Source organism: Salvelinus sp. IW2-2015, linkage group LG20 (genome assembly GCF_002910315.2).
Source record: "Salvelinus sp. IW2-2015 linkage group LG20, ASM291031v2, whole genome shotgun sequence".
Taxonomy (NCBI): domain Eukaryota; kingdom Metazoa; phylum Chordata; class Actinopteri; order Salmoniformes; family Salmonidae; genus Salvelinus; species Salvelinus sp. IW2-2015.
Genome location: NC_036860.1, coordinates 2,324,299 through 2,339,566, shown reverse-complemented (window position 1 = coordinate 2,339,566; position 15,268 = coordinate 2,324,299). Strand labels below are relative to the sequence as shown.

Genomic DNA, 15,268 nt, shown 5'->3' with positions numbered 1-15,268 from the left:
GTTTGGCAAAGGTACTGATACAGTACATTAATAATAATACAGTCATGATGTTAAGGGGCACCCAAAATAATAACACAGCATTCGTGATTCACCAATGCAGCTCCTGGTTCAGCAGGCATCACTATAATTGATGGAGTGGACTACAGTATACACGAAACACGTCATCTCCGCATACTTAATTGCTTATATAGGTTGAAATGAAAAACATTTCCATCTTTGCAATCTCTTAACCCTAACTTACTGTAGCTACAGTACTGGCTGACATATAGTTCAGCGCGTCTATGAAAATGAACCTACGTCCAAGGGAGATCAAGTACACTACGTAGCAGCAATACCGCTGTTAAAAAAAGCAGGTTCTCATTTTTATCAAATATATAAAATCCTATCACGTCTGTCATAATGTTCTAGAGCAATATCATTAAAGCTAAGAGAGTAAGACCACGTGTTCTAAAACACGAAATCATGTTTCCTGGCATTTTCAAATATATTCCAAAATACACCCCATATTATGGGCAAAAATACATTATAGTCAAATATCACCGTCTGTGTGTCTCTCCTCTGTACCAGGCTCCTCCTGCAGTTCTCCTACTCAGCCAGAGCTGCGGTCACCAGACCGCTACACTGGAGCCACGGTCTGACTCCTGCATGCATTCATGCTAACAAATAGCTACTTGATTCTCCTTCACCTTGGCTTCCCTGATCATCTCCTCTAAAGTTCTCATGAAAATAAGTAGGTTGTGGTTTTTTAACCCTAAAGCTGCTAGACAGACGTGATTATCGTCTTGTTCTCACATTACTGGTTCAACATTGTTACAATATCTCCATAGTATTACTAATAGTACTAAGGGCAATAATAAACGTAGACAATAGTCCAGATCGGTAGCTACGGTAAGCTGCTGACTGGCTCAGATGGAGCATCATCAACTACGGTCCACAGGGTTTGTTAACAAAGGTATTGCTGTATAAGCTACGTGTGTAAGAGGGCCTGCCTTATAGAACGTAAGGGTATACACATAAGACATCTATCAAAGTGTTAGTCAGTAAGAGGGACTGAGTTCAGAGTGCAGTAGAGCCAGTGTGTTTTTGAGTCGTTGTACCGTGCGTTGAGAAAAGAGAGAAAGAGTTGACAACGTAACATCAGCATCTATCCGTGTGGATGACAATAAGACGGTCCAGGGCTATAAGCAGGAGTCCCAGTGGAGCTGCAGGTCTGAACTGTCCAGAAAGTCCGCTGAGAAGACGCTGGGGGGCGTGTGGGGGCCCAGGGGACCCAGTGGGGCGAGCCCTGCAATCTCGTTGCTCGCCCCTCCCATGGTGATATCCAGCCAATCCATGCTGTCCAGGGCATGGTCTCCGAAGTTCAGGCCAGGGGGGTTGGCCGTGTAGCCCGACAGCTCATAGGTGTCCATGGGCGAGGATGTGTGGTCCAGGATGCTGGGGGTGCTCAGCATTTGACTGTGAAGGTCGTCAATCAGGGTCAGGGGCCCGCCAGGCTCCACCCCCAGGAGGGGTTTGCCCGTGGTGCTCTCCAGGAAGTCCTCCAGACGTCCACTTCCTGTGTTGCTTACGTCCTGATCAACGGTGGCAGGCGCCTGCAGCTCTTCCTCCTCCCCTGGGCCCGGCTTGGGGGTCTCGGGTTCGGGAGGGGTGGGGGGCGAGAAGTGGAGTTGAAGCTGGAGAGGGGAGGGGGCCTGAGAGTGGGAAGGGGAAGGGGTGTTGGGGCGCAGTCGCGCCAGGGAAGGGTCGGGCGCTGGTTTGAAGGTGGCTGAGATTTCTGGGAGAGGAGGAGAGAGAAGAAATGTCAACCAGTAGGAGACAAATATTGAATCAGGAAACCAGGAGGAGCTCTCCTTCTCTATCGGCATTCAACACTCACCTCCTGTTTGAATCAGGATGTCGAAGAGGTCGTCCATATGCTGGGTGGATCCATTATCCTGGGAGCAAGACACAGGGAGAATAGTAAGTCCTGACACAGCCAATGAGTTGAGAGGTGAATACAGAAGAGCAAGAGTCTTGGCATGGTTGTCCATAATGAGACCTCTGAGACACAAACATAGAAACAGCCAGGCGGCGTGGGTTACCTTGTCATCCGGTGGGTTAGGGGAGGGCGTCTGTTTGGGAGAAGGAGGGCTGAACAGGGGTTCATGGTCAAGACCTGGACTCAAATCCTCCTGATGGAAATAGAACAATGTTCTCATGTCTTAAAAATGTATACTATTAACTTGTCCCTTTAAAGAACTGCAACTACAGTACAGGTTTTAACAAGTTCACAATTACMGTTTGAGCTGGAGGAGAGGGGGAGGYGTCTTTTTCAGAAGGGGAGKMRTCATCATTGGGGAAGAAAGGCTGGAGATTGGGCGGGGCAGAGAAGGAGAGMGCGACCCCTGGGGAGTGATTGGTTGACACCTGCAGCCCCRCCTTCTGYCCCTAAGCAAAATGGGAGATAAATCTTAATGAGCTGAGATGCAAATGAGCTGAAAGCTTCATTCTGAGTTTAAAACATAAATCACAAAGATGAGGAATATCATTACAGTAATTACCAGAATAATAATCACTATTACATTACATTAGTTATCAGCTCTTATATATCAAGGATGCTGTCAGCGTATTACAGGGTTTACATCATTAATTCACATAACAGACGATTATTGGAGTCACCGAGGCGTTTCCGAATGACTCTCTCACTTACATTTACATTTTACATTTTATTCACTTAATGGGACATTATCAACAAGCCAGTCACCACCAAAATTGAGGCTCCATTGACCGCTGTTCAATGGACATCCTACATATCAGGCTTTTAGAAACGTTCCCTTACCTTTCTGGTTGGCTGTTTCACAAGGCCTGGTTGAGTTTTCGGTTTTGATTGGGTGTCACTGCTGGACAACTGAAGAGGGGATTGGCTGGGCAGCTTGGTGGGAGTTGACTGCAGTCTCTGGTAGAGACCAAGGAGAGAAATAGCGTGAGAAGAAAAGTAAGCAGCACAAGGAGTCCCTAAACAAAAACATTAGGTTTGAGTGAAAGAGGGATTTAAATGTTTACCTGCAGTATGATGCGATTGGTTGCTTTGCTATGTGGAGTGCCTTGTGGCGTTTCACTCCCTTGGTTCTCGGCACAGTGATTGGTCAGTGCGATGAGGAAATGGTTGCCGTTGCTGTCTGTCACCAGGGTAGGTGTGGAGTGTGTCTTGAGGAGATCCAAGGGGAAGGAAGTGGTGGAGCGCGACTGCTGATTGAGGAACATCTGAGACACCTGGAAGAGACCAAAGGCATTAGTCAGCGAGAGACAAACACAAGGTGACCCACGGACTATTTTGACTGGGATCACATTTGTTTTGCTGTCACTGTCTGCAGATCTTGTTGTGACTAGCCGTTGAGTTGTTTTGACTGCCACTGACCTGTTGTGACTTCAGCTGCTGTTGTTCCTGCAATATCTGCTGATGTTGATGCTTTGACTGTAACAGCTGTTGGTTCTTTGATTGTATCTGCTGTTGTTGTTGGGACAGTAGCTGTTGCTGCTGCTGCTTGAGCTGTTGCTTGTGGGAYTTCTTCTTCCTCTGCTGTGAGCGGTGTTTCTGCAKATTCTGCTGGTTCTGCTGTAGGAGCAGCTGCTGCARGGCCTGCTGCTGTGCCAGCTGCAGCGCGTTGATCTGCTGCGTCTGCTGCACCTTCAGCTGCTCCAGCTGCGACCGCTGCTGTGCCTGGATCTGCTCCAGCTGCACCTGCTGAGGTGGGGCTTCCAAGGACGGCTCCACGGCCTCTTCCACATCCCCGACCTCCTGCTTGATGGTCATCTTGGTGACCTCCATGTGGCACTGGGAAGGGGTCGGGGAGCGGGCAATGGGGCAAAATGTGGAGGGGATGCTGGGGATGTCTGGGGGCTCTTCCTTCACCCTGACAAGGCCCAGGGKTTCTGGGGGGGCGTCCCGGCCCCCTCTMTTGCCCTGTTCCAGCTGGACGCGCAGGGTCTCCACCAGCCGCTGTTTCTGCCTTAGCATGCACGTCAGCTCCTCGATCTGCTTGTCCTTCTCCTGCAGCATCTGGTCCTTGTTCACAGACGGGGGTGCTACTTGCAGGCGTTTCTGCAGAGCAGCTATGGAGAACTGGCAGGCTGTTGGGGCCGAGCCACTCAACTCCTCTTTGATAGTGCCACGGTGCTGTGGGGAGGGATGGAGGCTTAGCTGGGTGAGGGGAGAGCTTACCTATTTGGAAAGAGAAAAGTAGTCTCTCAAGATTCAAACCATAAAACCTGATATCTGGGCACTATAAAAACATATATATATTTTTTAAAGTAAGGACACATCTGATATAGAAAGGAGACTTACCATCTCCCCAAATGCGTCTCCATTACAGCTCGTCTCATCTGGACTCATCCCAGCTAGCGAGCGTTCCGAGGGGGCAGGAGAGACAGGCGGGGAGGAGCTAGTGCTGCCAAAGTGCATGATCTGCTGTGGAGCAGTGGTCATGAACGGGAAGGTTGCCAAGGTTACCACACCTGCATCTCCTGATTGGTGGACCACAGAGGACAGGGCCTGGTGTTGGGAAAGTTGCTGTTGCTGCTGTTGTAGTAGTAGTAGTTGTTTTTGTTGTTGTTGTGTTGGGTGGTTGGTTTTGGGAGCTCCAGCCCCAGACACTGTGGCACCCCCTGCTGTTGTAGTTGTTGCACTACCACCACCACGACTGTTCTGCTGAGCCTGGTAGTTCCTCAACCGCTCGATGAGGTCATTCTTGGTGCCTGATACAGGCAAGCTCCGCAGTTTGAGCTCATGCTTCAGTTCAGCCACCTGGAGGACAAAAGAAGGTGTCAGAATGTGAAATGTTTAGACACACAGTTGGTTTTGTMAACACAGTCAACTYTTKATAAATGCAACGGCTTTTACTGACCTTCAGGTCGTCCAGGTTAGGAGGCAAACAACCTGSTGTGGCCCCTCCCACATGTGTGACATTCTGCYGGCTYGGTGCACTTTGACTGKAGGAGGATGTCGAGGGGGCGGGYAMGGCCGGAGAAGGAGAGGGGCCATTGGTGGGAGGTGGTTGATCTGTTAGTGGTCTGGAGAGAAAAWAACRWGAGTCAAAACGATGATAGGATAGGATACAGGMTGWAGTTGATGGGTATGTGAARCAGTTGTATACACACACRCGCAAACACACACTCACTCACTTGGGCGGTGCAGGAAGGATGGTGTGGTAGTTGTAGTGCTGCTGCTGCTGGTTGAGGATCTGCAGCTGGAGGAAGAGCTGCTGCTGGTGGAGGATCTTGGCGTAGGTGGAGTCCAGCTGAGGGGGCGGCTCGTGGTCGGCCTTCTGGTCCGGGGGGATGTACTGGTGGTACTTCAGCTTCCTCACCTTGGGCTTGTTGTCCTTGGGCTTCTTGGATCGCTGARGGGGGCGCTCTGAGGTGGGCTTTGGCTGRGACTGCAGGGGGAAAGATCATTGAGACGTAGTGGATTAAACACTRGACTAGTCTACTGTTAAYAACAGAAGYAATGCTAAACWAATAATACAAATACAATGGGCTTTGGTACAATACTCATAATTAGCCGTGACAGCTGCCACTAACCTTGATCAGTGCAGGGGYGGTTCTCAGAACTGCTGTCCCATTGYTCAACTTCACTGGTTGGCAGGGCCCATAGAAGGGAGGAAGAGGAGGGGGTGGCGGAGGAACCTGAGTGAGAAACTGTGTGGGGGTGCTGTTGCAAGCTAGGGCGTCAGGGGGAGAGGGCAGAGGGCCGTGGCCCAGCGGAGACTCCTGACCAATGGGCTGCTCAGGAGAGAGAGTATCACTACTGTCCTCATCAAAGGAGGATATCTCCCCAGCAACCTTGGGGAAGTCTGTCTCTGAGGGAGAGAAAGAGGAATGAAGAGAAGAAAGAACAAAAGAGTGAAAAGAGAGAAGAGGGAAAAAAGAGGGAGATAAATAGTGAGAAAGTAGAATAATGAGCCACCAGTGACAGTTCGTACAAAGCAACAATCTGCCTTGTCATCGTTGTTGTGATGTAGTGTGAGAGAGCCATGTAAAAAAAAAAAGCCAGGCTTTGTGTCAACATTAGCCATGCCATCATTCCTCTCAGCAGCCAGTCAGTCAGTCAGTCTGTTAATCAGTCAGTCAGCATCAACAGAGGTTCCTGCAGTGGCAGCAGGAGGAGGTGGAGGCCTGCTGGGCCCAGGGCTTTATCATCACATTGTAAATGGCTGGTACATCCCCACGCCTTTGATAAAGACTATTATGGATCTTTTATTTACAGACAGCAAGCAGTTGGAGCGCTCAGTGAGCACCGTTGGCTATTAATTTCCCATCAGTGGGAGATGATGAATAACCAATATGGGGTTTGATTCATTCTCTTCCTGAACCAATCATGTGATGGCTTCCCCTTTGCACCGCCGTGTGTGTGTGTGTGGCGGAGAGTGTGGAAAGCAGCACAGGTTGAGGTCATGTCCCTGTTCTCAAATTACTGCCTGTAATTTGATTGTTGTTATTAAGAGCCACCGACAGCCGGGGAAATCCCCTGAGATTGAACCATGCTGGAACCTGACGCTCAGACATGTTTACATTCATCTTCACAGCAATCAATCTAGTTTCCATCATCTCGTTTAACAGCACAGTAGAGACTACCTGTTATGTGAACTCTGGTGTGGCAATACATTCCTTTACATTTAATCCAACCAACTGTGCCAAGTCATGTCTTGATGCGTGCACAAACACAACCACACACCCAAACTGACACTCACATTTTATAGTGTTGTGTGAAATTGAAATTGAAATTTTTCTGTGAACCGTGAATGCACAAATGCGAACAAACATTAGTATGATAAATATAATTTGCGCCCATGAGGGGCCCGCAGTGGGGAAGTTGGCAATGAGGTTGGCCCCTGCTCATCAGACAGTCATGAATTTACGGTATGTGTGTAAATACCTATCTAAGGTTAACAATGATATCTCCATGCTTGGCAGCAGCTTCGAAGCATCTGAAGGCAGGCAAAGCCCTTCTAGATGGGCATGGTGAAAGAATGCCAACTTGAAGATCAATATGCTTATTTTGGCTGGAGGAGGAAATGGCCAGGAGGGACAAGCAGAGGTTCTCACGTTTTAACACACATACAGTGCATTCAGTGTATTCGGAAAGTACTCAGACGCTTGACTTTTCCCACATTTTGTTACAGCCTTATTCTAAAATCTCATCAACGTACTCACAACACCCCATAATGACAAAGTGAAAACAGGTTTTTAGAAATGTTTGCAAATGTATTCAACTTAAACAGAAATATCTTATTACATAAGTATTCAGACCCTTTGCTATGAGAATCAAAATTGAGCTCAGGTGCATCCTGTTTCCATTGATCATTCTTGAGATGTTTCTACAACTTCATTGTAGTCCACCTGTGGTAAATTCAATTGATTGGACATGATTTGGAAAGGCATATACCTGTCTATATAAGGTCCCACAGTTGACAGTACATGTCAGAGAAAAAACCAAGGCATGAGGTCGAAGGAATTGTCGGTAGAGCTCAGAGACAGGATTGTGTCGATTCACAGATTTTGGGAAGGGTACCAAAATATTTCTGGTCCCTAAAAACACAGTGGCCTCCATCATTCTTAAATGGAAGAAGTTTGGAATCACCAAGACTCTTCCTAGAGCTGGCCGCCCAGCCAAACTGAGCAATCGGGGGAGAAGGGCCTTGGTCAGGGAGGTGACCAAGCACCCAATAGTTACTCTGACAGAGCTCCAGAGTTCCTCTGTGTAGATGGGATAACTTTCCAGAAGGACAACCATCTCTGCAGCACTCCACCAATCAGGCCTTTATGGTAGAGTGGCCAGACGGAAGCCACTCCTCAGTAAAAGGCACATGACAGCCCGCTTGGAGTTTGCCAAAAGGTAAGATTCTCAGAACATGAAAAACAAGGTCCTCTGGTCTGATGAAACCAAGATTGAACTCTTTGGCCTGAATGTCAAGCGTCATGTCTGGAAGAAACCTAGCACCATCCCTAAGGTGAAGCATGGTTGTTGCAGCATCATATTGTGGGTTTGTTTTTCAGCGGCAGCTATTGGGAGACTAGTCAGGATTGAGGGAAAGATGAACAGAGCAAAGCACAGAGAGATCTTTGATGAAAACCTGCTCCAGAGCACTCAGGACCTCAGACTCTGGCGAAGGTTCATCTTCCAACAGGACAACGACCCTAAGCACACAGCCAAGACAACACAGGAGTGCCTTCGGGACAAGTCTCTGAATGTCCTTGAGCGGCCCAGCCAGAGCCCGGACTTCAACCCGATCGAACATCTCTGGAGAGACCTGAAAATAGCTATGCAGCGATGCTCCCCATCCAACCTGACAGAGCTTGAGAGGATCTGCAGAGAAGAATGGGAGAAACTCCCCAAATACAGGAGTGCCAAGCTTGTAGCATCATACCCAAGAAGACTTGAGGCTGTAATCGCTGCCAAGGGTGCTTCAACAAAGTACTGAGTAAAGGGTCTGAAAACTTATATAAATGTGATATTGCAGTTTTTATTATTAATAAATTAGGAAACATTTCTAAAAACCTGTTTTATTTTTGTCATTATGGGGTATTGTGTGTAGATTGATGAGGGGGGGGAAAACAATTGAATCGATTTTAGCTGTAACATAACAAAATGTCAAGGGGTCTGAATAATTTCCGAATGCACTGTACATACACACACATACACTGAGACAGACACAGATGCACAGTATTTATATGATGTGTGACTGGGTCCGATGTGAGCAGAGATCATATGAGATTGTATTCAGTACCTGTTCCTGATGACCTTCATATAGAGTTTCACTGGGTGGACTATTTTTGCTTATTCAGCAGATGTTTACATCACGCTAGTGAGAAAATTAGTGAACTGTGGCAATTGGAAACATGGGGCTTGTGGAATGGTGGACTTCTTACAATAACCTGTTTGATGCTGTTGAAATGATAGAATAGTGTAGTGATCATGAGAGCTCATTTGCTAGTGTGGCTACATAATATGGAGTGGTACTGTGTCTGTTAGATGCTGCTGCTTTAGTTACCTATGATGGCCTGCTTGATGCTGCTGCTTTAGTTACCTATGATGGCCTACTTGATGCTGCTGCTTTAGTTACCTATGATGGCCTGCTTGATGCTGCTGCTTTAGTTACCTATGATGGCCTGTTTGATTGCTCTGTGTACAGGCAGGATGTTCTTGTGAATGAGCTCCATGGGGCCGGGCCGGTGGGAGATCTTGTCGTTGAGGTCGTCAGCCAGACGGGCCCTCTTCAGCTGCAGTTGTTTGGCCTGAGGGAGGGGTTCCGCCGACGTCTCTTGAACACACAGCACACAGCGGGTTAGCCAGCCAACAACCATCAGGCACGTGATCTTATCAGGGAACCAGGAAATCAAAGGCTGTGAGTTTCAACGTCAATGCTTTTGTAATGATGCAGGATATCAGGGAAGCCAAGGCAAGGTCATTTGAACAGTCAGCACACAGCACAGCTACAGTTATGCACTCAATATCACTAATGGAATGGAGAGCAAGACCAATTTGAGGGAATTTATTTTGGTAGCCTAACATCTTTCAGGGTGCAGCACTCTGTGGCTCAGGGAGGGGCGCTGTCTGAGAAACTCACCCTCCAGAATGTGCATCTGACCAGCTCCGACCTCTCCGGCCGACTTCGGATCTTCCTCTTTAGGTAGTGCTTCAGTCTGGAGAGGGGAGAAGAGGAAGAAGACTACTAACGGTTGCCGACTACACTACGCAGGCGTCAAAGGTGAGATAGCATACCAGAGAGGCTCACGAAGGGTATCTAGCAACACTCCAACATGAACAGTTTGTCGCACGGTTAACTTCTTGCTGTGAACCGATAGCTCACCCAACCCCTTGCACAGCGGTCAAGCTTATAATACACAGTTATAGATCAATGCCCATCTCATATGCCCAACCTATCAACACGATTACTATCAGAACAAGTGCTCTTTGAAAGAAAGCCGCGTCAGTACGTCGCACAATACACAACAGCAGCTAAAGAAAAGGACCACGCTCCACTCAACTACCCACGACTTTCTGCTACACACGATTACTCCCTCGGTCAGTGCCTGAACAGCTGCTAGCCGCCTGCCTACCTGCGCCTCTACCATTAATAACACGCACACAGAGAGCCTATATCTGCGACCTAGCCGACCTCTATACTATCTTTACGTCACGGTAAGTGGATCCGCTAGTATAGATCTTTTTTGAGAGCAGAGAAGTGTATGACCGCAATCTACGATCACATCACTTTGAGACTCGACATTCAATGACGGCAGCCTGTTGCGTTACTAACATCGAGTGCCCATATCTGTGATTCATAGCTGATGCTTCTTCACAAAAACCAGGCCCATGTGAGCCACGTAAATTTAGAAACTCATTCCTCAATTACAAGCAATGCATCTTCATAATGTACTTTACATCTTACATTTTAACTCAAAACCCAATAGCATATCAGTAGCCGCTACAATTCATGAATCATAGATAGCAGGTTCCCATTTTCATAGGTCTGACACAACAAGGTGGATGGCAATGGAGACATCAAAGGTTCTCCTCTAATGTGAATTCTCCACTGTTTGAGGGAATTACTCCAGCCACTAATCATTGCTTCCCGTCTACTAGAATAATGCATGTATTGTTATATTGAGCTATGCATATAGACCTGCCACGTACCGTTTCTGTGGGGAGAAGTGACATGTAAACTTGCTCGTGCAGTCAAACCAGACAAGAGATTTCAGCGATAAAAGCAGGCTAAAGCTAAGATAATTCGAGTCACACATGTAGCTCCTCCCTCTCCCCCTCCCCCCCTCCCTCCCTGCGATGCAGTGTTGTGCTTCCTGACCAGGGCGGGTCAGCGTCAGCTGCCCCATAGGTCAGCATCTATGTTAGTAACAGCACAAGCTCAGTTCACCCAGTTGAGCATGAGCAATCATGCCCTCATTACCACCTAGGAACGTCTACCCGTACGCCTAGCCTCCGTGGACGGGTGACAATGACCGCTTGGACGGTCGCGGTTCAGCGCCCGTTCTGTCAGTGTAGGAGAGAGTAGCCCGGAGAGAGCGAATGATGAGGTCAGGCCAAAAAAACTGACGTTTATCTGCATGAGCGCCGCATTACTGGCCTCAACCTCGCCTCGCCGCTGACACACTCGCCTCGTTACGGGTACAAGAGGACTGCTGGTTCGTAGCAGTTATTAACATGTTAACTGCTCTGTACACTACACACTCAAACGTTTGTTTATTCTTCCTCTGGGKTTGATTTGAAAATCCAACTATTGTAATGGAAGGGGGCGGCTCTCGGGGGCTGTGGGTGTTTAAGTGAGAAAGACACAGAGGAGAGCCAACCAGTAAAAAGCACAGCCCCCTTTATTATCGAGGCATTGTGCTGACAACATCAAAGAGCCATTCCAGGATCTGAAGTCAGGAGGCCCTTGAGAGTTAGGTGTTATCCTGAGTAGTTTACATCTGGTTGAAGTCTTCTGTTGTGTTTTTATAGTGGAGTTGAACGTGTTTAGTCTGATACTGGGTGTTTGTCTGTGCAACTAACTGTACAAGAACCCCACTTTCACTCTCTTTTTTCACTTCCTGTCTGGCTTCCTCCCCGGCTTCCTCCCCTTCCTTCTAGTCACAACACCCCATTATGTAACCAAGACGTATGGGCTGAACAAAATGACCCTCATTACACCTTCTAATTGAATTTAATGAAAGATAATAAAACAATAATTGCTGTTGCTCTCATATTCTCATTGCATTAAAGAAGATTAGGGTGCTATGTTAATTAGGTATTCATTGTTGAAAGCGTTTTCTGAACCTTCCTTCGTCAAATAAATCAACCAACATGACTGCGAAAAATATATCTGGCCTCTTGAGCAAAACACTGTACATCCTGACCAAATGTACATGGTGAAAGAATCCTTCTCAGTCCTTCCCTGCGCTCCTAAATGGACTGACTGTCTGTAGCTAAGCTTATGAACATCATGGACCGTGATGGATTTATGCATCCAGAATAACGAGTCACCTAAGTGCACCTGTGAGCGTGAGGACGAGTGTTTCATGCATGATGGTGTGTGGATCACGTCTTCTCTGCAGTTCTACTAGTAGCAGCGCGCAATGTCTTAAAGTGGATATAAATAACATGTAAGGTAGGATATCACCAGGTCTGCTTATTATAGCCCAGTTTCACACAGTGTGACACAAACACACCCTTACACCACAGCCGGCTAACCATGCATGCAGTCGCACAAATATTGTTAATGATTCCAACAATGAGAAACAGTCATGATTGTTATTTAATTCAATACACGGTATGTGATATCACTAGCTATAACAGCCATCCAATAAAAACAGCTCATGTCAATCATATAAAACAATAAATCAACCGTCTTTAAACTGTCCAAAATGGACAATAAAGTATATATTCTATTTAAAAGGTAATTTTGATTCCTGTAATTGAAGGCTTGACAATACGTTTCATTGTTATCTTGAATTAGACAAATGCTTCAAATTGCAAAAATCTAAATGTCTCTCCACAGAGACATGAGTTGTGGTGTGTCCTTGAATATGCATTCACTGTTTCTAAGGTAGAGCGAACGGCTATGCGGAAAATCCCATTATCTTGCTTGTGTTTAATTCATTTTCATACACTCGCTAACAATGTGCGTAAGCAAACGTATGACTGTTAGCCAATGTCTTAGAATGTTATGTTATCCACCCAACAGTGCACATTCCAGACTAAGTTTTTCTGGACAAAGATCCAATTGGCTAACACTATTGGAATAATAGAGATAGAGATACATAGATGAAAGAAATAGATGAACAATTCCTCAAAAGTAGATTAGGAATAGGAACTTATTTTCTTCCGCCAATCAGGCAGCTCGATTGAGTACTGCTACTTGAGCGCTGATGATAAACAGGTGATAGACTAATAATCTGGCACGAAGAGCCAGCCCACAAACCATCAAGCTCGATTGCCCATACTAGGCGGCCAGTAAATGTAAGAATGTATCTACGAGAACTAAAATTACTGTGTAGAGAAGGCTCAGTCGATCTTTCAAGGCGGCGTTCTGTAATCCGCGAACACCGGTTCCATTAAGTAAGCCAATGCCACACTCCAAACAAGTTCAGTTGGTCAAAATTTCATGCGCATGCCAAGCTTCCATCGATGTCAACCTTTAAAGTAGCTGCTATCTGTGTAAAGTGGAAAAGGTCGAGGAAGCAACAATGGAATTAACAGCGGCGCAAAAGTGTATAGACCCTCTATTACAAACATCACAGAACAGGACCGACGACGTGCAGTAGAACAAAGACTTACGTAAATTGGCTGACACGTTTGCATGTAGCGCATGGAATCTTAGGCATGTGGTGCTATGATGCTCAGCACGAGGCAGTATAACTCGTTGCGTTCGCCATTGAAAGCATTCATGAAACATCGTTTTTCTTTATCTGGAAGCACCCGGGCCGAGTAGGCCGCCACACCACAAGCCTAAGATTACACATGCGCAATGCCAAGCAATCTATTCTATTTAAAAGGTCATTTTGATTTCCTGTAAAGAGCTTGACAATACGTTTTCATTGTTATCTGAATTAGACAAATGCTTCAAATTGCAAAAATCAAATGTCTCTCCACAGAGACATGAGTGGGTGTGTCCTGAATATGCTTCACTGTTTTCTAGGTTTAGAGCGTATACGCTATGGAAAATCCCATTATTCTTGACTTTGTAATTCATTTTCATACACTCGTAACAATGTGCGTAAGCAAACACATGACTGTTAGCCAATGTCCTAGAATGTTATGTTATCCACCCAAACAGTGCACATTCAGACTAATGTTTGTCTGGACAAAGACCAATTGGCTGAACACTATTTATACAAAAGTATGTGGACACTCCTTCAAATTAGTGGACTATTTCAGCCACAAGCGTCAGCTGGACTCCGGAGCAGTGGAAATGCGTTTTCTGGAGTGATGAATCACACTTCACCATCTGGCAGTCCGACGGACGAATCTGGGTTTGGTGGATGCCAGGAGAACGCAACCTGCCCCAATGGCATAGTGCCAACTGTAACGTTTGGTGGAGGAGGAATAATGGTCTGGGGCTGTTTTTCATGGTTTGGGTTAGGCCCCTTAGTTCCAGTGAAGGGAAATCTTAACGCTACAGCATACAGCATACATTCTAGCCAATTCTGTGCTTCCAACTTTGTGGCAATGGTTTGGGGAAGGCCCTTTCCTGTTTCAGCATGACAATGCCCCGACAATGCCTCGAGATCGGTGTGGAAGAACTTGACTGGCCTGCACAGCAGGTGTCCACATACTTTTGGTCATGTAGTTACGTATCTCTGAGGCGGTGAGTAGAAATGTTGCAGGCCTCCGATTGAACCAGTCCTCCGGTCAGCAGTGATCAGAGGAGCCTGACACTGAGCATCGCCCCTACAGTTAACACTCATTTAGCTCGTCTCTTTTTCTGTGGTTCAAACAAAAACATTGCTTTTACATGAGACCACTTCCTCACTGCTCTCTGATTGGATGGAGTGGTGCCACCCTGGGATTGCATAAGACAGAGACTGTGTCCCAAATGGCACCCTATTCAATACAAAGTGCACTACACCAAAAATGTAAGAGGGAATGAGAGGAAAGAGAAGTAGCTGTCTGCACACTGACAGTATAAGCAAGGAGGACCTATTTTGAAGTGATACTCAGACCTAGAGGTTAAATATGTATTCAGGAGGGAAGCGAGAGGACAAGGGGTAGCGAAAGAAATAGTCAGGAGACATGATGACTCACCTGCCGTCAGGTGGTCGTTTAGCAGACCAATGCCTTTCCTGTGACTGCTACTCTTTCCCTCTCCTATCCTCTGCCATCTCCTCACACCCTCTCCTATTCTCTGCCATCTCCTCACACCCTCTCCTCTCCTGTTCACTGCAATCTCCTCACACCCTCTCCTATCCTCTACTATTCTCTGCCATCTCCTCACACCCTCTCCTCTCCTGTTCACTGCCATCTCCTCACACCCTCTCCTATCCTCTACTATTCTCTGCCATCTCCTCACACCCTCTCCTATCCTCTACTGTTCTCTGCCATCTTCTAACCTGTCTCACCTTACTTGTTTCTGCCATCTCTCACACCTCTTCCTCTCCTGTTTCCTATGCCATCGTCCTCCACCTGGGGCTCCTCTATCTGTTCTGCCATCTCCTCACCTCTCCTTCTCCTGTTGTTCTACTGCCATTCCCTCATACCTCTCCTTCCTGTTTCGTGCCATCTCCTCATACCCTC

General features: G+C 46.9%; 2 protein-coding genes across 2 annotated transcripts in view; both read right to left on the bottom strand.

Annotated features, from left to right (window-relative positions):
- LOC111981189 (myocardin-related transcription factor A) overlaps nucleotides 1–651 on the bottom strand; it is a 10,386-nt gene extending 9,735 nt beyond the window's left edge. Inside the window, exon 1 of the mRNA XM_070433748.1 lies at nucleotides 590–651. Within this exon, the coding sequence (XP_070289849.1) occupies nucleotides 590–651 (62 nt within the window). The remainder of the gene's footprint in view (nucleotides 1–589) is intronic.
- The window catches only part of LOC111981186 (myocardin-related transcription factor A-like), a 35,569-nt gene continuing 20,307 nt past the window's right edge, over nucleotides 7–15,268 (bottom strand). The window contains 15 exon segments of the mRNA XM_070433739.1: nucleotides 7–1,774; nucleotides 1,877–1,934; nucleotides 2,082–2,171; nucleotides 2,278–2,427; nucleotides 2,819–2,935; nucleotides 3,043–3,252; nucleotides 3,398–4,201; nucleotides 4,325–4,783; nucleotides 4,884–5,049; nucleotides 5,161–5,414; nucleotides 5,560–5,837; nucleotides 9,138–9,300; nucleotides 9,302–9,354; nucleotides 9,606–9,623; nucleotides 9,626–9,681. Of these exon segments, the coding sequence (XP_070289840.1) occupies nucleotides 1,179–1,774; nucleotides 1,877–1,934; nucleotides 2,082–2,171; nucleotides 2,278–2,427; nucleotides 2,819–2,935; nucleotides 3,043–3,252; nucleotides 3,398–4,201; nucleotides 4,325–4,783; nucleotides 4,884–5,049; nucleotides 5,161–5,414; nucleotides 5,560–5,837; nucleotides 9,138–9,300; nucleotides 9,302–9,354; nucleotides 9,606–9,623; nucleotides 9,626–9,681 (3,472 nt within the window). The 3' untranslated portion in view covers nucleotides 7–1,178.